The 23,263-nt window shown below is 24.1% G+C and overlaps 1 protein-coding gene across 1 annotated transcript; it reads right to left on the reverse strand.

Moving 5' to 3' along the window:
• Positions 1-602: 602 nt before the first annotated feature.
• Positions 603-22,035, reverse strand: LOC122499511 (voltage-gated potassium channel subunit beta-2). The gene is made up of 9 exons (XM_043607912.1): positions 19,812-22,035; positions 16,944-17,152; positions 10,606-10,822; positions 8,134-8,261; positions 7,522-7,728; positions 5,171-5,268; positions 4,564-4,620; positions 4,232-4,447; positions 603-2,220 (listed from the first exon to the last, which is right to left on the reverse strand). The coding sequence occupies exons 1-9, from the start codon at positions 19,934-19,936 to the stop codon at positions 2,119-2,121; spliced, it is 1,359 nt and encodes a 452-aa protein (XP_043463847.1). The 5' UTR covers positions 19,937-22,035; the 3' UTR covers positions 603-2,118.
• Between the last annotated feature and the right edge of the window lie 1,228 nt (positions 22,036-23,263).

Below are 23,263 nucleotides of genomic sequence, written 5' to 3' on the forward strand. Positions count from 1 at the left end.
AATTGTCTTTTTTAATAATTGCAATTAAAAACTTTGGAAGTAATTGAATTTTACGAAGAATTTTTTCAAATTTTGAAAATAATCGTTTTTGTTAATAATTTCAATTAAAAATTTGTTTATTGAATTTTAATAAAATTTTTAGAAAATAATTGAATTTTTCCTAAAGTTTTATTATAATTTTTCAAATAAATTAAATTCTTATAAAAAATGTTATCAAAACTTTTAAAAATAATTGAATTCTTTTAAGAAATTTAATTACAATTTCTAAAAATAATTGAATTCTTTCGAAAAATTTTGCAAAGAAAATTTATAAATACAATCCGAAATTTTGAAAAAATTCAAGTTATAATAAAAATTTTGTAATTTCCATAAGAATAATAAAAAATCGGAATATCGAGTTTAACTCGCGTAACATTTGCTAGTTACTAATAATTAAAATCAATAACAATTTATTATAACTGTATTTTTATTTTATTATAATTATTAATTATTAATTGCAAATTGTTTTAAAATTTGAGGGAAGTTATCTACTGTAAAAATTATTCTATATTTTATTATTTTGTTTTCATATTAGAATTTAATAAAATTTACTTTGAAACAAAATTTAAAAAAATTTTAATCTTTATATTTATATTTTAAAAGTTTTAAATTGTTTTTTTTTGTAAAAGTTCTGCAACTCTTAAGAATTCTTACACTCTACAGTAAAATAGTAAAACTTTTACGCTTCTTTGCTACCTATAACGGCATTTTGAGCGCTACTATAATGACATTAACAATGTTCAATAAGTTTGTAAAGAAAATAAATTTAAAAAATTACATACATCTTTAAAAATTGGAATTAATACTTTAAAATTTGAATTAATTTGAATTTTTTTTTATTGTAATGAACATTGTTAAGGTCAAGTGAGCAAAATCGCAAATGCGATTGAGAGAATAGAATAGAATCTTGCTCTATCACTAGCTATTTTTTTTAATCGCGAGATGATAGTTACAAGTAATTTTTTCTTTATATTTTCGATTATAAATATTTAATATATAGAATTTAGTAATAATTCTAGAATCATTTTTTATTTTTTTTACGTGAGCAATATGAATATGATTAAAAATACATTGGAGGGACAAATGGCAATGAACTATCACGTTTGTCCATCAAAATGCACTATTATAATTTATTACTGATTATTAATTTCAGTTTGAATTTTTTTTATTATTCAATTATAAAGTGTTGTATGCTCGCACTTCATTTTTTTTTCTTTTACCAAAAGGTCGAAAAGAATTTCGACGCAGGGACTATTTAATAATTATTTTGAAAATATTATACGAATAGTAGAAACACAGTGCTATAATGTTGTTCGTTGTGTTTCACTTGGTCAAGCCAGTCAAAAATTTTTTTCTCATCTTCATTAAAAAAATGTCACGTTTGACATATTTTTTTATTCAAATATTCGCTATTATTGTAATCACATATTCATTTTATCGGGTATAGAGACAAAAAATTTTTTTTTCAATTTCGTTCGTAATTTCTTTATGACAAATTATGTCTCAATTGAAAATTATTTTCAATTTTCGTTAAACTTATTCTTTAATATAGCGATTAAATAGTTCGTATGCGAATATAATTAAAAAATAAGAAATTTGGCCAAGTATAAAGTGTTTTTTAAAGGCATGAACGAATATATTTTTTTGCTTATTTTAAAAAATCGCCATAGTTAATTGGTTAATTCGTTTCGAGATTACTTTTTAAAAAATTATTCGAAGTATCACTTTATTGTTTATCAATGGTTATTTTTTGGAGAGGATTGTTTTCCCCTTGTAAAAGTGAATTATGCTTCTTTAAAATTATTATCGTCGTTGATTATTGTTTTTCTTTTTTTTTGAGTTATAGACGATATTATAGTGTTTGTTGTTTAGGAAGCACATTGAAGCGGAACAGGATTATTCATTTTGAAATCATAGATAAAAGGCATGAATTTCTCACTGTATTTGGCAGAAAGAAAGCTTCTGGCTTCCTTCTTTGCTCTGCTCCTGTTCTTGGCTGATGCCACCTTCACTTTTTGGACTGGCTGCACCGCCTTCTTCAATTGAGCCCCCACGACTTCCGTGGGGGCAAATCGATTGTCATCTAAGAGCCAAAGTTGATACCATCGGTGGTCGGGACGGTTTGTTTTCCAGTATCCTCTCAATTTCCGTCATCATTGTTGTATTTAATTTTGGAATGAGCTGAAAAGGAAAATAACAACATTAGCTAATTGATATCTATTATTTTTTTTATATCTTTTTCAGGGTTGCCACAAAAACGAATTTTTTTTAAGAATAATAATTCAATTTTTCGAGAAATTTGATTAAAATTGTATTAAAGGTAATTAACATTCTGCGATAAGTTTTATTATTTGAGAAAATAATTGAATCCCTAAGAAGAATTTTATAATTTGTGAACCAAAACTGTAGTAAATATTGAGATTTCCTTTTTCTTCAATTTATGTCCATAGTTTTGTTTTTATTTATGATATTAATTTATTCCATGTTTCATAAATCAAGTAAATCAAATAGCACACAATGAAGAAAATTTAGATATTTATTTTTTGGCTTCTTTTATTTAAAAAAATTAGAAAATCCCGAAAGTTCTGAATTTATACATATTTTAAGGTTATAAATAAACAATAAAGTAAGACGAGCAGGGCTGAGTCGTAATGCATCGGAAGATAAACAACATTTCTTATTGGCTCTGCTAAATATTACCAACCAATTAAAATCGAGTTTACCTATAACTACCCAACCCTGTCTACTCGTCATTCCTAGCGAGCGCACCCTGATTGTCATTCTGGTGCGGGTCGTGCGTGTGTCAACTTATCGTTCTTCTTTCGATCAAAAACGAATAAAATAATAGATTTCTCAAATATTTTCCCTTCTCGGAACATTCTAAGACTAAATTTGTGCCTTTCATTGATAAGAAAATAGAGTGTGCGTGCATTAATCGTGTGTTTTTTCTTAACAGTAAAACAGTTAGACGTTGATTTTGGGCTGTGCTGGTTTGTTTTCATTTCATATTCTCAAAAACTGTGTGTGTCGGGAATATTTTACAAAAATTTCTTGTTTATTTTCCATTAATAAACTTTAATATATTGTAATATTCGGAATAACGTAGCAGATCCTTTAAATTATTTTTCTACCTTGTCGCCATTGTCAAGAGTGCGATTTCTATAAATGTCCCTATTTCATCAATTACTATAAAAATTCGTGATTTCTTTCTTGTTATTAAGAATTCGTCATTATTTAGTAAATTCTTTGCATATAGTTCATAAATTCAGTGAATCGTTCCCTTTTTTTAATAAATTTTATTGTTGAAAAGTATTCTTTCTTCAGAAATTACTTTGTGAAGTGGAGGGGGGAAAGACGAGTGTTTCTAGAAATGGCCACCAACCTGAAGCGCTACAATCGAAAGAAGGTTTTTCAACAATGTTTACCGAGTGACCCCACCCTGGTGTTCAGTTTCGTGCGCGCCAAATTGTCATCAGTCACATTCCGGGCAAGAGTAATTACTTTTTCTCGAATAATTAAACATTTTAAAGCTTATTTTCAAGAGAGTTATCTATTATTATCAATATTATTGAATTTAGAATCAGTTTTTATCTAAATAGTGAATTGAACAAGTGAAGTGAAGTAAAAAAAGTGTTTTGTGTTTTATGATTGTTTAACATTGTGTGTCGTTCGCACTTAACCTAGTGGCATTGTGTGGATTTTGGAAAATTCTATTTTAATAAAATTTGTGTTGGTTCTGACAAATTGTTTCTACAAGAAGTCATTTAAGAAGAAGAATAAATGTACGTTAGATGAGAGTACTGTTAAAAAGTGTGAGATTATCTCTTGTGTTGTTAAAGAATTCTATTAGTGATCATTTCGTGGATAACTTATGTGAAATTAACGACTGATTCTTGTGATAGTGTTTTTATCTTAAGAAGAGAAGATTGATGCAGCAAGTCTACTCGAAATTTACCCGATCGCCAAGGAAATCCCAAAGAAGTCAGCGACCGGTGAGTCAATTTTCTCATTTTATTCAATTTATTCGACAAAGTGGACAAAAATTATTAAAACAAAATTAGAAAAAAGTCAGTTCGACTAAAAAATTTCAATTTCGTTTTTTCAACATTAATTTTTTTCATTTTTCCAAAGTGCGATACTTTTTTAATTAAATCGTTATCAAAAAATAATTAAATTAGAAAAGATTTATTACCTGCAAACTTTGAAGGCTCTCGTAGAGTTGTTCTATGCTTGACGCTCCAAGAAGAAGGCACTGAACACTGTCGTTCTTCAAGGTCCACGCAATTGCCAATTGTGCAAAAGAACAACCGAGTCTTTCTGCCAAAGCGCAAACGTCCCTTAATTTATCCGAATATTTTCGAGCTGGTGGTTCTTCGTCCGTGGTGGACTTTTCCTTACAATCGGAACCCTGAATCAAAATAATTTATTCATTTTCTCTCATTTCTTTGATTCGGGAAATTAAATTTTCTTTTTTTTATAAAAATTATATGTGCCAATCTACTCAAGAATTACGATGAAACGCACCTCTTTGTATAAAGATTGGGTTTCATCTTCTGTCCAACTGAATGAGGAATATTTATTCTGAAAATACAAAGCGATTACAACGACACGTTTCACGAACACGTTAATTAGACACTAAACTTTTTTAAATGATAAAACAAAGAAAAATTACAAAAATTTACAAACAATTATGTACAAAAAAATATTAAATAATCAGATTTATTAATTTTAACGATTAACAAGTATTTTAATTATTAAAAAATTAACAAAATTTACAAACAATTATACAACAAAATTTTTAAATAATCGAATTTATTAATTTTTACGATTAAAAAATATTTTAATTATTTAAATTAGAAAAGAATATATAAACAATTTTTTAATAATACAAAAATTTCTCCAGAAAGTTAATACTAGCATACACAATTGTCTCTATTCTTAAAAACCCGTTTTTTCTCTGACATTTTTTTCTCTAAAATATGAATCGACGACATTCCATATTCGTTAGTTTCGCATAATACAAATATTACTTGTCATTTTCTTTTATGTCTTTTCGTTTAAAAAAAAAGAGAGAAATATAAAATTCCTACTTGTGCAGAAAGAAAAATTTTTATCGACATATATTTCTTACTTTGTATGAAGATCTAGATAAAAGTGAAGACATTCCCTCTTCAGGTTTTGATGAGCTCATGCCTATTGTAATTGTGGACCATGCCATTAGTCCCACACCTGTCAATGGAAAATTAAAATCCCCCCAGGGAAAAAAATTTGTAATTAATTTACAAAATTAATTTAATTTAAGGGCATTTGAACCATTATGACGTCATAGGTTCTGCAAAGCATGTGTTTTAAGGTTGTGACGTCATCATGGTTCAAATGCCCTTAATCAGAATAATTTATTTGTATTATTAATTAATAATTAATCACAGGGCTCGAACTAGGTCTGAAAATCCCGTAAAGGTCCGTAAATTTGCTTGAAGTCCGTAAAAGTCAGTTTTTTTGAAAAAAGGTCCGCAAAGTTCGTAATTTGATTGAGAAAAGACGTAAACTTTGTAAATTGTACGATATAATTTGGAGAATTTTAGAAAAATTACAAATGATTGCAGAAATTCAATTATTTTTAAAAGTAATAAAATTCTTTGCAGAAATTCAATTATGTTCAAATTTTTTTTTTAATTCTAGTGAAAATTTCAATTATTTTTAGAAATAATAAACTCTTCTTCAAAATTCAATTATTTTCAAAAATTTTAATAAAATCCTTGGCAAAATTTAAATTATTTTACAAAAATTATCAATTCAATGATTTTTAATATGTACTACTTATTTTTAATAAAATTTTCTAAAAGAATTCAATTTAAATAAAAATTTAATAAAATTCTACGCAAACCTTTAATTATTTTTATGACATAATAAAAATTTCACAAGAATTCAATTATTTACAAATTTTTTATAAATTTCGTTCGCAATAATTCAATTATTTTCATAAATAATAAAATTTTTACAGGAATTCAATTATTTTCGTAAATAATAAAATTCTTTTTAGGAATTCAATTATTTTCATAAATAATAAAACTCATCGCAGAATTGCAATTATTTTTAATACAATTTTAATCGAATTCCTCGAAAAATGTAATTATTCTTAAAGATTTTATTAAAAATCGTGAAAAGACTTTAATTATTTAAAAAAATTTGTTGATAAAATTCTTTATTAGAATTAAATTTAAAAAACAAATGCGATTATTTAATAAATTGTTTTTTTTGTATTTAAACAATTGAATTCTAGTAAAATTTTTTTTTTAAAAATTTGATTTAAAAATTAATTCCACTTAAAATTTTAGATAATAATTTAATATTAAAAACATTATAGCGTGAATTTTTAGAAATACATAATTGAATTTTGAAATTAATTTTTTTGACAAAGTTTAATTAAATTTTTTTTAGTAATGAAAATTTTGTTTGGTAATAATTGAATTGTTCCTAGAGTTTTATTACAATTTTTGAAAATAATTCAATTCTTATAAAAAATATTATTAATACTTTTAACAATAATGCATGGAATTCTTTTCAGAAATTTTATTAATTTTAGAAAAATAATTGGATTTTTCCGAAAAAATTATTAATTAAAATTTATGATCCCCAAGTTTTGAACGTTCAAATGAACGAAATATTTTTTATTGAAGATATTTTTATGCATTACTAATCACAAAAAAATTTACAAACTGAAATTTTACGTTTAGAAACTCAGTAATTAATTTTTTGGTTAGAGACGCAAAATAATTGCAATAAAAATTTAATTTGTTGAAGAAATAAATAAATTTCGTTCATTTGAACGTTCAGAACTTTAGGATCTTTAAAATTTGTAAAAATAATTGAATTCTGTCCTAAAATTTAATAATTAAAATTTGCTTTAAAAATAATTGAACATCTGCGAATAATTTTATTTATAAAAATAATTAAATTTTTTAGTAGAAATTAAATTAGAATTTTTGAAAATAATTGAATTCTTTCGAAAAAATTATTAATTAAAATTTGTAAAAATAATTGAATTTTTTCTTGAAATTTAATAATTAAAATTGAACTCCTGTGAATAATTTTATTATTTATAAAAATACATAATATTAAAATTTTTCGATGAAATTAAATTAGAATTTTTGAAAATAATTGAATTCTTTCGAATAAATTATTTAAAATTTGAAAAAATAATTGAATTCTTTCGTGAAATTTAATAATGAAAATTTACTTTTAAAGTATTTGAACTCCTGCGAATAATTTTATTATTTATAAAAATAATGGAAATATAATTCTGTGAAATTAATTTTTTTTTTGAGAAAGTTTAATTGCGGATTTTTTTCTAATATTATTTTAAGTTTTTATTTTCTAATATATATTTAATTGAAGAATTCACTGGTTCGAGCCCTATTAATCAGAAAAAAAATATATTTCGATTTTTGATAGATCGAAATAATAAATTGGATTTCTTACCAATTTTATTGTACAATTCGGGCATATAAAGTTCTGGTTTGTCTCGATAAAAAAGATGATATTCCGCTTGCTCGACAATTGGAGTTACACAATTAAATTGCCTGCAATTGCTGTATGCTTCCATAATTTCAACAGGAGTCCATCTCGATGTTCCCCAATACATCACCCAACCTTTACCAATTACATAATTCATTGCACGTACTATTTCTGAAAGAAGAAACACCGAATTATTTATTATCTTCTCTATTTCTCTTTCTTTTTTGCTTCAAATGCAATTTCAAAGTCGAATTCGTATATTTTTATATATATTTTTATGCGGAAAAATGAACTAAATTGGAATAGAAAATTATTTTTATTTGAGAATTAGCCAAAAATGTTTTTTGTACTTTTTAGTTATTTTTCCGTTATATTTTAATATAATAAAAAAAATTCTCTTAAAATAGTCAAAAAAAAAAAGAAAAAAAGAAAATAGAAAATTTTGATCATTTTGACTAAAAATATGTCTTGATATTAATTAGTGGTTCGGATTTAGAGAGAGAATTGATTAAAAAAATATTAATCGAATGGGTTTATTTTTGCGGTAAATCAATAAAGATTGATGTAGTTTTATACCTTCCATAGGACACATTGGATCAGCTTTATGAATCATAACAATGTCAATGTATGGTAATTGTAATCTTGCTAAAGATGCTTGCACAGACTCGATAATGTGCTTTCGTGAAAGTCCTCTTCCTTCCGTTCTGTCAATTAAAAATCAATAAATTAATTTCGAAAATTTATCTGTCTATTTTGTTAAAAAATATTTATCCGCTTTTTTTATTTCTCATTGAAATATGTTTCATCATTAGGTACTGTTTTTCTTAAAACAATATTTTATACATTTTTTATTTCACTGTGAAATTTTCAACGTTCAAAGTGAATTAAATTTCTTTTTCTGTTTCAATTCTTTTTTTTTCTAAAAATATTATACTGAATTAGAAAATAATTTAAATTTTCAAGAAAAATTTTATTATTTATGAAAATAATAAATTATTAATAAAAAATAAAAATTTTTTCTGAAATTTTATTATATTTATGAAAATAATTGAATTCTTTCCAGAAATTTTTTTAGAAATGTATTAAAAATAATTTTCAATTTCTACAAAGAATTTTATTATTATTTATGAAAATAATTAAATTTCCACAAAGAATTTGAATAAAATATTTGAAAATTGAATTATTTTCAAGAAATTCTTTGAGGTTCTTGAAAATAATGTAGTTTATAAAAACAATTTTAATTGCAATTATTTTAAAAATAATTGAATTTTATGAAGAACTTCTTTCAAACTTTGAATATAATCGTGTTTTTTATATTTGCAATTAAAAAATTTGATTTTTGAATTTTATTAATTTTTCTTAGAAATAATTGAATTTTTCCTAAAATTTTATTACAATTTATAAAAATTATTATTTATTATCAATTTATTATTATATTTATAATTTTAAAGAATAATTATTTTCAAAAATTATTATAATTATCATTAACAATTTTTATATAAAAAATGTTATTAAAACTTTTAACAATAATTGAATTCTTTCGAGAAATTTATAATTAAAATTTGTTTTAAGAATAATTGAAATACACTCGACTCTCGGATCTTTTTCACTTACGGGACCAAATCCTCTCATACCTTTTACCAAAACAAATGCCATGGTAACGAAAAACAAAACAATATGTATAACCAAATATGTAAATTAATGACAGTATTTATGTTTTAGTTTTAATATTTACATTTATAATAATTAAAACTTTAATATAATTTTAATCACATAATGGAGGTGCTGTTCTAATTTACTTTAGATAACCAAAGTTATCGCGAAATTAATGTTTTGACAATTTGATAGTCATTTATTTATTTAATATAAAAGGTAAAAGATGCGGGAGAAAAATTGCAAAAGAAGCGAGAGTGTAAAAGAACTGAATGCAAAAGATCCGAGAGTCGAGTGTAATACCTAATAATAATAATAATAATATTATTATTTTTAAAAATATTGGAATTGTTTCGAAGAATTTAATTAGAATTTTTGAAAATAATTGAATTATTTTGAAAAATATTATTTAAGTTTTTGACAATAAATTGAATTCGTTCAAACCATTTTTTAATTTCTGCAATATAATCAATTTCGTTAATAATTTATTGTAATTTATAATTTTATTATTGAATTTCATTAAAATCATTGATAAAAAAAATTGAATTCTGCTGAAGAATTTTATTCGTTTTCGTAATTAATGAAATTCTTTTGAAGAATTTCATTAAGTTTTTATGAAAATAATACAGTATTTTAAATTTATTTTAATTGAAGAATCTAAAAATGAATTTTACAAAGAATTTCTTTCAAGTTTTTATAATTAAATGTGTTAGTTAATAACAACAAGTTTCATTAAAATATTTGAAAATGATTGAATTCTTTTGAAAAAGTTCTTTAAGGTTTAATTAAAGGAAGTAAATTTATCATTCGGTAATTTTAATTTAAATAATTTTAATTGAAAAATTTAAAAGTAATTGAATTTTTTTTAAAATTTTTTCAAACTTTCAATATAATCGTGTTTGTTTATAATTGCAATTGAAAATTTGATTAGATTTTTTTTTGGGAAATAATTGAATTCTTGAATTTTATTACAATTTTTTAAAATAATTGAATTTTTATAAAAAATGTTATCAAAACTTTTAATAATAATTGAATTGTGTTGAGAAATTTTATTAAAATTTGAAAAATATCCTAAATTGAATTCTTTTCGAGAAAGTTATAATTAAAATTTTTAAAAACAATTTAATTCTTTCGTGAAATATTTAATTAAAATTTTCTTTAAATCATTGAACTATATTTAAAAAAAGGTTTATGTTCTCGTTTTGTTAATTTTATTCGCATGTATATTAGAAAAATGTTTTTCTTATCTGCACCAATGTAGGGAAATAATTTAAGAGACAATTCATTGGGGAGGGAGAAGATTAAACGTTTGGCGCAAAAGAGTCGATGAGGAGAGAAATATTTTCTTCTTGAGGTCGAAAGAAATTTTTTTTTTTTTTGGTTGTTAAAACTCACTTGGTGTTCCAGTATATTTTCGTTGTAACGACATAGCTGGAACGATTCCAGTTTCGACGCGAGAGAATTCGCCCCAATTGAATTTCAGCCTTGTGCCCACTGTGGGCTTCACTCAAGTCAAACACATTTATCCCACTGTCATAAGCAAGTGTCACAACGGCTTCGGCTGTTTCTTCGTTATTCGATCCTCCAACACCTCCGAACGTTGTCCACGTTCCTATAAATATAGAAAACAAATAAACAATTTATATTTATTATAATAAATTCCGAACATCCGAACGAAGAAAATTTCATTGTAATTTTCAGAAAATTATTTTTTCTTTAAATTTTATTGCTCTTTTAATTCTAATTAGTCACTCTTTTGACTAATCAAAAATCAAATTTAATTAATGATTGAAATTAAAAAAATTCAAATTGAATTAAAAATAAAATTTGTTTATTAAATAAATTAGTAAACAATATTGAATAATTTTTAGTAAAAAATGACTAAATATTAACCACTAGTTATAATGTAATTTTTAGATTATGTTAAATAACTAAAAAGTTAGTAGAATTTATATCTATGAAATTAGAAATTTCTTTGCAAATAATTATGTTAAATTTGACTAATGAATCAGTTGTTTTCTACTAATAATTATAGTTGGAATAGGGCCAAGTTGTTCGTGGTTTTACTGCGTTAATTAACGATCCGTAAGTTTTGAACGCTCAAATGAAAGACGATATTTTTCCGTTACTTTTTTTATTTAGTTTCTTTTAATTAGTATATTTTATTTAAAAAATTATTTTCTATATTTAAGAAATTAATTCTTAACTAAAGAAAAAATTTAATTTACATTATTTTCGATTCTACTGGAGTAAATTTTTAAAAATATTTAATCAGAAAGAAATTTCGTTCATTTCAACGTTAAGAACTTTATAGGAAAATGTTAATTAAAAGTTGATAAGTCCACAACTTTGATCAACGGGAAAAGTTTCATTAAATATATTACTCAAAAATAATGCAACAAAATCATGAAGCTGAAAAGTCTGCGATGTTTTTAAAAAACGAAAAGTTAAGAAAAGAATTTTTTTTAAGTCAAATTCATCTTGAGTTAATTTTTATAGGAAATTAATTAATAATTATTATAATAATTATTTAGTTAATAAAAATAAAACATGAATTAGAATCAAAAATAAATAAATCATCACACTTTTTGGTTTTTAAAAATGTTTTTTAAAAATTTTAGCGATCAGTTTACTTTTCTTGCACTAAAAATTACGATGAAGAACAAAAGTTTTATTAAGAAATCTTGATATTTATGTTACTTTAGTGGTTTCTAATTTAGAATATATATATTTTTTGAAAGACAGTAAGTCGAAGAGAAATATTTTAGTAGATTACAAACATCCCTTTACAATCTCGGATATATCTTGTCTCTAAAGTGCAAGTTCACAAACGAAATTTTCTCATCCACATCTATACTGAAGCTCATGAAAAATTCCCCTTTCCTTTCGAACATCCTCATGAAAAATTTCTCAATCTTTTTCGAATACGTTCCCTCCCAGTAGGATTTTTTTTCTTTTTTTTCTATCAAAATTCAAAATTCATCACTTTGATCGTAAGGTATAAGTACCTTTTATTCATTTAAATATTGCGCCAATTTTACAATTTAAAAATTCTTTGAAATATTTTTGATATTCTATGAAAAATGGCAATTATTTACTACAATTTGATGAAAAAAAGCCCAAATTTGATATTCGACTTTAAAAATTGAAAAAATAAATTTACTCTAATAAAATCAGGGAATTCAGGGAAAAGTCAGGGAATTTTATTAAAAGTACTGGAAAAACTTAAATGTTTAGAATTTATAACAATATTCTCAATTTTTTTGTCTGACTCATATATTATGAAATTACCACGAATTCTAACAAAAATTACATTTTTTCTATCTCTTACAATAATTTATTTTAACGCAATCTTAATAAATATTATAATTCTTCCCAGAAAATCAATTATTTTCAAAAATTTAAAAAAAGTTCTCTTCAGCATTTCAACTATCTTTATAAATATAAAAATTCTTCGACAAACTTCAATTTTATTCAGGAATTTTAACAAAATTCATTATGAAATTCAATTATTTTCATAAATAACAATATTCATCACAAGAATTGAATTATTTTCAAAATTAATAAAATTCTTCGCAGAAATTCAATTACTTTCAAACAATCATAAAAAATTGTCGTCAACATTTCAATTATCTTTATATAAATGAATAGCAAAATTTTTCGACAAAATTCAATTATTTTTGGAATTTTAAAAAAATTCATTGCAAAATTCAATTATTTTCAAAATTAATAAAGTTCTTTGCAGAAATTCAATTACTTTCAAAAAATGATAAAGAATTTTCGTCAACATTTCAATTATCTTTATAAAAATGAATAGCAAAATTTTTCGACAAAATTTAATTATTTTTGGAACGTCAATAAAATTCATTGCATAATTCAATTAATTTCAAAAACTTTTCTTAATTCAATAATTTTCAATATTATACTTATTTTAATAAAATTTATTAATTCTTTTCAGGGATTTATTTATCATAATTAACAATATTCATTAACAATTTCAATTACTTTTTAATACAATTTTAATCAAATTCATCGAAAAATCTAATTATTCTTAAAAATGTTATTAAAATTCGTCGAAAGAATTCAATTTAAAAAAAAAAATTGTCGATAAAATTATGTATAAGATTTCAATTTTAAGAATTATTCAATTATTCAATAGATTATCTGTTTTTATTTAAATAATTGGATTCTCGTAGAATTTTCTAATAAAAATTGATTTAAAAATTAATTTCAGGTAAAAGTTTTAGGTAATAATTGGATTTTGGAGAAGTTACTAATAATTTGCAATTTTTTTAGAAATAAATGAATTTTGTAAAAGTTTCAAATTAAAATCTTTGGAAATTTGAATTTTTCATACATTTAATTAAAAATTCTGTGCAACTAATTTTTTTCAAAAAGTTTAATCGAAATTTTTAAAAATTATTTCAAGTTTTTTATTTTCAAATGTATATTAATCAGGGTGTCTACTAACCGGAAATTCCGGGAAAACCGGGAAATAACCTGGAATTTTATTTTACCGGGAATTAGCCGGGAATTTTATACCAAACCGGGAATTTTTTTACCAAAATTAAAAAAGTTTTATTATTTTAATTTGTTTTTAAAAAATCACTTTTTATTTCAATTTTTATAGGTATTTATACTGTTCTCTAAATTTAATTTAGTTAAAAATAATTAATTTGATAGTAAAAAATCAATTCGACTGAAAATATGTAATTAAATTTGTTAAAGAATTTCATTAGAAACTTTTTAACAAATAGAATTTTCAAAGTATTTTAATTTAATAATTGAATATTATAAAGAGTTAAATTCTAATCTATTCATTTTTCTTACTGCGAAGATTAATAATTAAAATTTTTATTATTTAATTTAAAAAAATATACATACTTAAAATTGTTTAATAAAATTGAACTTTCGCAAATTTTTTTTTTAATTCTGAAAAATAAGATTGTTGTAATTTTTTAATTCTATTGTTTCAAGATAATTGAATTTTTCTAAACAAATAATTGAAATTTTTTTAAATAATTGAAATTTGTTTACATTTTTTGAAAATAATTGAATTCTTTTAAAGAATTTTATTAAAAATTTTCTAAAATAATCAAGGGAAGTTAGTGACCGTAATTATAATTTAATTTTTAAAATTTAAAGTCCCTCTAACAGTTTTAAATCAATTTTTTGCTTCTAAAAATATTATTAAACTTCTCTTAAATTTTTATAATTTTAAATTTCTGATTAAATGTTTATTACTTATTAAGTAAATATTTAATTATTAATGATTATTATTTTCAAAACTTTTAATAAAATTCTTCACAAGAATTAAATTATTTTTATAAATAATAGCATTCTTTGGAAGGATTCAATTGTTTTTATAAATAGTGAAATTTTTTTGCAGAAATTCAATTATTATCAATATAATTTTAATAAAATTAAAAAATCAAATTTTCAATTATAATCATAAAGAGATAAGATTATTTTTTTGAAAAATTCAAAAAATTTTAAGATTTATTTATTTTTGAAATCAAATTTAAATTTAAATTTAAATTTAAATTTGATGAGAAAAAAAACCGGGAAAAAATTTGGACATAACCGGGAAAATCCGGTAAATAACCGGGAATTTTGTTGAACGAAAATACTAGACACCCTGAATAACATTTAATTGAAGAATTTTCGATAAATTGAAATTTCGTAAAATTGAATTGTAAACAAATGAATTTGAATATTCCTAACAGAACTTTATTAAAAATTTTATAAAAATTAATTAAATAATTGATTTAAAGAAGAATTTTATTTAAAAAATGTAGAAAATAATAATGGAATTGAAATGATGAAAATAATTTATGAAGGAGTTACAGTAACAATATTCTTATATTATAATATAAAATAATGATTTTATCACTCGGTCATCTTTAATTATTGTAAAACATGAAGAAATCGATTACTCCGAGTCGAAGACTCGGAGTGATCTATTTCTTCATGTTTTACAATAAATATTTTTATATCAGTTATTGAATTTCAAATTTTTGAAAATCATAATTCCTGTGGAAAAATAATAATTAAATATTATTATTTAAAAAAGAAGTTATTCGTAATTTTCGAAAATGAAAATTACAGATGAATTTGACTTAAAAAAAATTCTCTTTTGATGTTTCGTTTTTTTTTAAAGCGTTGCGGACTTTAGCCTCATAATTTATTTTGAGTAATGTACATACAAAAGTCTGATTATAGTCTGATAGGTAAAAAAATATAAATATTAAAAACAAGGCATAAACAGTATAATAAACATTTTGTTGTTTTATTTTTGTGAGTAGAAAGGTAATTTTTTATGACACTGATATGAATATAAACTGAGACTTTTATTCCACTGGGAGTTACAAACTGATCAATATTTATCGCGGTAGAAAAGAAACAAAATGTGCATGTTGCGTGGCATCATTAGAGTTTCTTTTTTTAATGTGAATTTGTTGTTCAGTGAATTCCACAAGGAAATTCCGCGTGATCGAGAGCACGAAAGCGTTGAATTCTTTTTTCATTATATATCAAGAAAAGGTTTTTTTTTTTTTTGAAACTGTACCTATCTAAAACTTTTATTCCCCACAATATTTCCGAGTGGTTTCTTTTTTTTGAAAAAAAGTATTTTTCAGCGTTTGTAGAAAATATTTGTTTCTTCTTGTTTCAAAAAGTTTGTCATTTCGAAAAATTGGGAACTTCTTAGGTCCCTGAAGTTAGGGTCAAAGCTGACCATCAAAAACAATTGTTTCCTTAAAACCGAAAAAAATCATCAAAATATCTGTTTGAAGATTTTGGGTTAAAAACTGTTCTGATAAAATTGTAGACGCGCTAATTTGAATTTCAGTTGCATTTGAATAAAAATTACAATTTTTTTTCAATAAGAAATATTTGTCGTTAAATATTAGGTTTTGTTACTTAAATCGTTTCTTATTGATTGAAAATTGACATTTTTATTCAAAAGCAACTTTTAATAATTGTTCAAGAAGCAAACAATTTTTGTTACAAAGAACTTTATTATTATTTTCATTACATCCTGAACAGATTTTCAATCCAATCGTGGGGCGGAAAATACAATAGTTACTGAAAAATTTAGGTTTTTTTTTATTTCATTTTGTCGACGTAAACGTTCGTAACTTTAGTTTCATCTTTTGTTTCGATTCTTTCAGATTCTTTGTTGCATTTTTCCTTGAGTTCAAAGTTGATTAAAAAACCTATTTTTGTAAAAATTTGATTTAAATCATGATTAAAATGAAAACATGTTTTTTATTTAAATCATAACAATCCTTTTTCATGGACATAATTGAAATAGAAAATAAATTGAAAAAGAAATTAAAAATAAATTGAAAAAATTAAAAGGAATACTTTTTTCATCAAAATATAGTTCTCTCTGTATTTTTTGAAATTCTATTTATGCTTATTTCTTCTCTTTACTTGATCTAAATTTGTTTTGCTTTTTGCGATTGGTTTTATTTATGAATAAATCAATGAATTTTTATTAGGCCGATTTTTATCAATTTTCAAGTAAATAAATTTCAGTTTGTATAATGTTGGATAGTGTGTACGAATAGTGAATAATAATAGTAAATAGTGTATGAATAGTGAATAATAAAATGACAAATAGTGGATGAATAGTGAATAATTCTCGCAAGTGTTGAATGAAATATATTTTAATTACTTGTATATAATTCTGTAATCAATTTGAATTATTTAGTCGATTAAGTGTTTACCTAGTCCAACATTGGAAACACGCAGACCACTTTTCCCCAAGTTGCGGTAACGAATGCCTGGCGATGGATGTTGTAGTCGTTGTGATTGTGAACTTATACAGCTCGTCAGCAATTGTTCCTTAGTTCCCGTTGATACATTACAATGAACGCCAGATTCGACTCCATTGAATTCTTCCATGCAATCTAAACTTGCAATTGGAGCACGACATCTGCATAAGAAATTGTTGGAAAATCATGATCAGAATTTTCTCCTCATGGATATTTGCCAAGAATATTTATCTATATGTACATATACAATCGGGAAATTGCATTTCTAATTTTATTTGACTTTTGAAATTTCGCTTTAATTACATCTATTATAATGGGGCATTCCGGGTGAAATTTTCATGAAAAATTCTTTTTTGGTTGGAACCATTTTTTCCGAATATTATTGAAAATAAGAAAGTACGTATTTTTTTATTTTACTATTAGATGAAAATTGTGGAATTTGAGGTTGTTTTAAATGCAACTTCTTCATAGGAGCCGACGACTTTTGAAACACATTTTTCTCTAATAGTTCTAATGCTGGAAATTAATTTTAATTTTTTAGATACTTTCGTTGTAAATACGTCATTTTTATTGAATATCTAAAAAAATTTAAAAAAAAAAACAATAAATTTCGTTTAATAGCTGTATTAGAGAAAAACGTGTTTCAAAACTGTTCGGCTTCTGAAGAAGTTGAATTTAAAAAAATCATAACTTCCACAATTTTTATCCAATAACAGAATAAAAAAACACGTATTTTCTTACTTTTTACATAGAATTAAAAAAAGTTGTTCGAAACAGAAATTATTTTTTAATGAAAATTTCATTCGGAATGCCCCAATATGAGAAAAGTTTCGTTTGGTAATTATTTAAAAATAATTGAGCCGGCGGATAGTATAACCACGCATGAAATTTTGACAATCGTTCTTGCTTCATATTTGTTGATTATTATTAGTTAAAATTAATTTTAAAAAAATGCTTATTAAAAATAAAAAAACGTTATTCTTTATTTAATAAAAAATAACTAAATTTTTAATAATTTTCATGGACGACTTTTTGTCTCTTCATTCTTTCTAAATCTGAATTAAATAAAAAAAAATTAGTTCTTATGATAAAATGTTGACTGACTTTTTGCTGCAGCAATTAGTAAAAAATAATTAATTATAAGAAAAAAATACTGACACTAAAAATAATTTTTTAAAAATAACTAATTTAGAAACTAGTTTGTTTTAAATAAATGAAATTTTGATGATTAAAATGAATCGAAAAATATTGTCTATCATGTAATTTGCAATTTTAACGTGAATAGTTTTATTTCTAATCAACCAGTTGGTAACGATTGCAGTAAAAAAATGTTCAATTCCATGTGGATCTTGATTAATTAAAATAGTCAGAAATATGTCAGAGGTAATCTCTGTGTCGAATATAAATTCATTAAAATGATAATGGAACAAAAGTTGTTTTGAATGTTTTCTATTTTTACTCGATTCTTATTTTAGTATATTCTATTTTCGTATAAACAACTTTTAACAGTTAAAAAAGTTTTTTTGATTCTAATAGTCGATTACTGTATTATCGAATAAATATAACTATGTAGATAATTATTTAAGTCAATTTCATGACACAAAAAATTTTGAACCAATTTTTTTAATTGATCCACATTTTTGGTATCAGTTCGTTGCAATTTGATACGTTAATAGTATTATTGTTCTTTTCAACATTCTCTCTAAATTCGAATTAGTAAAAAATATTACTAATAATTTAAATTAGTGACTGACTTTTTGCTTTCTTTTTATATTCTCTCTAAATTCAAATTTGTAAAAATGATTACTAATTTAAATTATTGACTGGTCTCTGAAGTTCTGAACGTTCATATAAACAAAATTTATTTATTTTCTTCTTCAAATTTAAATTTTATTGCAATAAAATTGTGTCAAGTTACAAAAAAAAATTATATCAAATTTCTAATTATTTAATCTTATTTTCCCTTTTTAATGAAGTCTGAAATTTTTGAACATGATAAAATATTTTCACTTAGTCAATTAGTAAATTTTATGACTAGCAATATAGTGAAATTCTACAAAAATATTAGTAAAATTTTATACTAACAATAATTAATATTTTACACTGAAAAAAAAATTTTTATTTGATTCAAATAACCAATTACCTATCTATTATCTATTAACGAATAAATATTTACTTGAATCAAATAATTTTTATTTAATAATTTAAGTATTTAATTTTAGTACCAATAATTTCGGTATTTGAAGAAAATATGAATTGAACCATTTAAATTGTCTAAAATAAAAATTATTTGATTCAAGTAAAATATTTAATTGATAATAGTCAAGTAATCGGTTATTTGAATTAAATAAATTTTTTTTTCTGTGCACTAATCGAAAAGTGAAAAAGTCGGTCATGAAAATTACTAACAATTAGTTAAATTTTACTATTTGTTAGTAGAATTCTAATTCGGATTTAGAGAGTAAAAAATGAAACTCGTAGAGCACTGTTATCATTATTACTCTCTAAATCTGAATTAGCAAAATTTCACTAGGTCCCAGCGATAAGAATACCATTAATTTCAAAAAGTGTATAATACGCTAATTAATCAATGGAATTTCATTTACGATTTAGTGAAATTTCATTAAATTCTCAGCGTGTATTCGCTAATTAGAATCAGTATGGTATACTTATCGGTATATTTTAGGTTTAGAGATTAATATTGATAGTATTTTTATTTATTTTATTTTTTTAATATTTATTTAATAATATTATTATTTGTTTTTTTATTGCATTGTATTATTTTTATTGCATTGTCCTTTATAATTATTAATTGCATACCTATAGATCGTAGGCAGTGCATAAGACTCATCATCCTCCATACTGCTATTGGTATTAGCGTTATTATTTGTATCATTTCCCGCGTTGGATGCGTGTCCCAAGTTATAGAGCATTAATTGTGACATCACTGAGTAAAGCACTAGAAATTATTTCACTAATCGTATTTCAAAATCGAACAAAAACACCTGATTTTTTTTTTTATTAAATGAAGCACTTTTCTCCCATACCAGAACGAAACAAAAATTCTTTTTAATCACTAAATATTTATTTTCTTCCCCGAACAAAAAAGAAAGTAAACTTCGTTATTCTTGAAATAATGCGAGAGCACAAGCAATTGAATATACTAATCCACGCGATTATTTATTTATTTAAAATTTTATTCCATATTAGGCACTAGTTTATTGAATTATTATAGGCACCATTCGAGAGATAGAGATAGAGATAGAGAGAAAGAGAGAGAGAGAGAATTGTGTGAAAGGAAAAGAAAAAGGAGATTAAAAATTAGAGATATAACACTGACAAAACTTTGTAGTTATCACACTCTTTTTCATTGACTTTTCCTCAACTAATTTCATCATTATAAGCCAAAGTCATTTCGTCTCCTCTTCTCTAATTTTTTTTTTCTTTTCAGTGAACTTAAACTCGTTAGACTTCGAATTTCTTTCGTGAAGTTTTTTTATTGAATGTCGACTTCAACCAGAGCCAATTACTTTTTCTTCGTGTTGATATTACGAACATCATTTCCAAAATTTTTTATCCTATTAGCATTTTTTTCTATTATAGAAAATTGGTATTTTATTTTATATCCTTGTTGATTTATTCATATTTTTCATATATTGCTCTTTCATTATTGATTTTTTTTGTATTCTTTATTCTTTGTTTTGCTGTATTTTCTAATTTTGGATTTTTTTACTTCGGTTCATTTCTTTATAATACTGTATTCGTTAGTTTTGGTTTTCTTTTTGTATTTTATTTTTTCTTCTTTTTTATCGATCACTGTCGTATGGATCACTATCCTACATCGATCATCTTTTTATCATGTCGATCGTTTTTATTAAAAAATTGATTTTTCAAAAATCGAGTCAATCATTTGCTTCTGTATCATCGATCGTGAATTACTTTTTGGACACATTTACCAAATATTTTAATCGAATAACTTTTTTTTTATGATTTCAGTATTAGAATGTGGATTAAAATTTAGTCCTTTATGCATCGATCAGGAGCCAAAGTTGTTTCATATTAAAATGTTTCTTCTATATTTTAATTATGGATCATTCGTTTAATTGCTTATCACTCTTGACAAACTTATCGGCAATTTTCTTTGAATATCGAACTGCTGCTTGTTTTCACTTTTATCGAAAATCAAAATTGATTCATTTTGATATGGAACAAAAATTTTTTTTTGCATTTGAATAGAGTAGAAGCGTAGTATTTTATTATTTAGTTGAAGGTGAGTAATTGCGAAGACTTATTTACAGTATAACGAGGCCTAGATATGTGACATGAATTGTCGAGGGGGGGGAAATATTTTTTTCTTGCCCGATTATTACGATTCTTAAAGTGATGATTGAAAGAACGGATAATGATTTGTTCTCTCGTTTATAAAGTGTGGGCTTTTTAAAATTGATTGTTTTTTTTTTTTTTTTTTTTTTTTTTTAAAGAAACACACATAAATCGTAACGAAAAAGAGAGTCTTGTGTTTTTTTTTTGTTTTTTTAGTAAAAATATGTGTCTAATGGCAAGTGTTGTGCTCGGAGCGCGGCAAGGCAACACTGCGCGCGGTCTTTGGTTCTTGTGTTGAAAGGGGGTGAAATTGCGCGGGTGCAGAGAGGTTTTAGTGCTGCAAAGGCGCATGACTCCGTCGCATCCAGCGCATGGATCGACTGGGCTCACCTATTAATATATATAGTATATAGCGGTGCATACTGTCTTACTGGCACATTACCAACATGCACCCACATGCCGGGCTGGCACGTCACCGCGTTTACCCTCTCACACATATAGTGAGCCGACGGCGCAGGTATATACACGACACATTTCCGTGTCACGCGCGTGCCTTTACATGTATATATGTATACACGTATAGATATAGATAGTGAAGTTTGAGGTATTACTATATAGATGGTACTGTGTACTACACTTACAGGGTTTGGTGAACCAACTCGGACTCGCCGGCAACGCCGCATTGCAGATCTGCACGCTGACGCTCGGCCAACCCTCCCCGTTTTCTTTATTTCCCGTTTCCTTCTCTCTCTCTTTCGCACTCTCTCTTTATATTCGTATAGGCTAAGATTTTCACCTTTTTACACTTCTCTAAATGTATATTTTATTCTTGTCGATAAATTCTATTTTTTAAGAGATAACTACTGAGGTATTTTCTAACCGTTGCATTATTGTTCTTTTTTTTACATTTGCATAAGGAAAAAATTTACTGAATTCCTGTTTTGGGTGAATTCTGAATGTTCGAATAAATGACATTTATCCCCTTTTCAAATTAAAATTTTATTGCAATCTAATGGGAGTTATTAGAATTAATTACGATTTTGTTTTGTTTTAACAATAATAATTATAAAGCAATTATTTTAATCTGTTTCTAATAATTTTACTCTGGGTGTCTAACGATCAGGGAAAAGTCATGGAAAAGTCAGGGAATGTCAAAGAATTTCATCACGATTTGTTTAATCTAAGAAAACTTAGAAGATTTTTATTATCGTTTGTGTCTATCATTAGATATTAATTTATTGATAAACATGTCAGTTACCATATTTTTGTCCCAAGAAAGCAGAAATAAAATTAGTAAAAAGTCAGGGAATTATTTTCTTAATCCTTGTTAGACAAACTGTTTAAATAAGTAAAGTGTATTAAAAAAGAGACCAAAAATATTGACGCTAAATGCCAAAAAAGAAAAGAAAAAATTATAAATTTTGAGAAATTCGGTTTTTTGAATTTTTGATAATTTTCGATAATTTTGGATTTTTGACCAAAGGTTGTAGACTATTAAATAAGTAAAGTATTTTTGAAGAGCACAAAAATAATGAAGCTAAATGCCATACAAAAGAAGAAAAAATGTTGAATTTTGAGAAATTCGGTTTTTTGAATTTTTGCTAATTTTCCATAATTTTAGATTTTTTACCAAAGGTTGTAGACTATTAAATAAGTAAAGTATTTTTGAAGAGCACAAAAATAATGAAGCTAAATGCCATACAAAAGTAGAAAAAATGTTGAATTTTGAGAAATTCGGATTTTTGAATTTTTGATAATTTTTGATAATTTTGGATTTTTTACCAAAGGTTGTAGACTATTAAATAAGTAAAGTATTTTTGAAGAGCACAAAAATAATGAAGCTAAATGCCATACAAAAGAAGAAAAAATGTTGAATTTTGAGAAATTCGGTTTTTTGAATTTTTGCTAATTTTCCATAATTTTAGATTTTTTACCAAAGGATGGAGACT

The sequence above is a fragment of the Leptopilina heterotoma genome, unplaced genomic scaffold (genome assembly GCF_015476425.1).
Source record: "Leptopilina heterotoma isolate Lh14 unplaced genomic scaffold, ASM1547642v1 Lhet_169, whole genome shotgun sequence".
Lineage (NCBI taxonomy): Eukaryota > Metazoa > Arthropoda > Insecta > Hymenoptera > Figitidae > Leptopilina > Leptopilina heterotoma.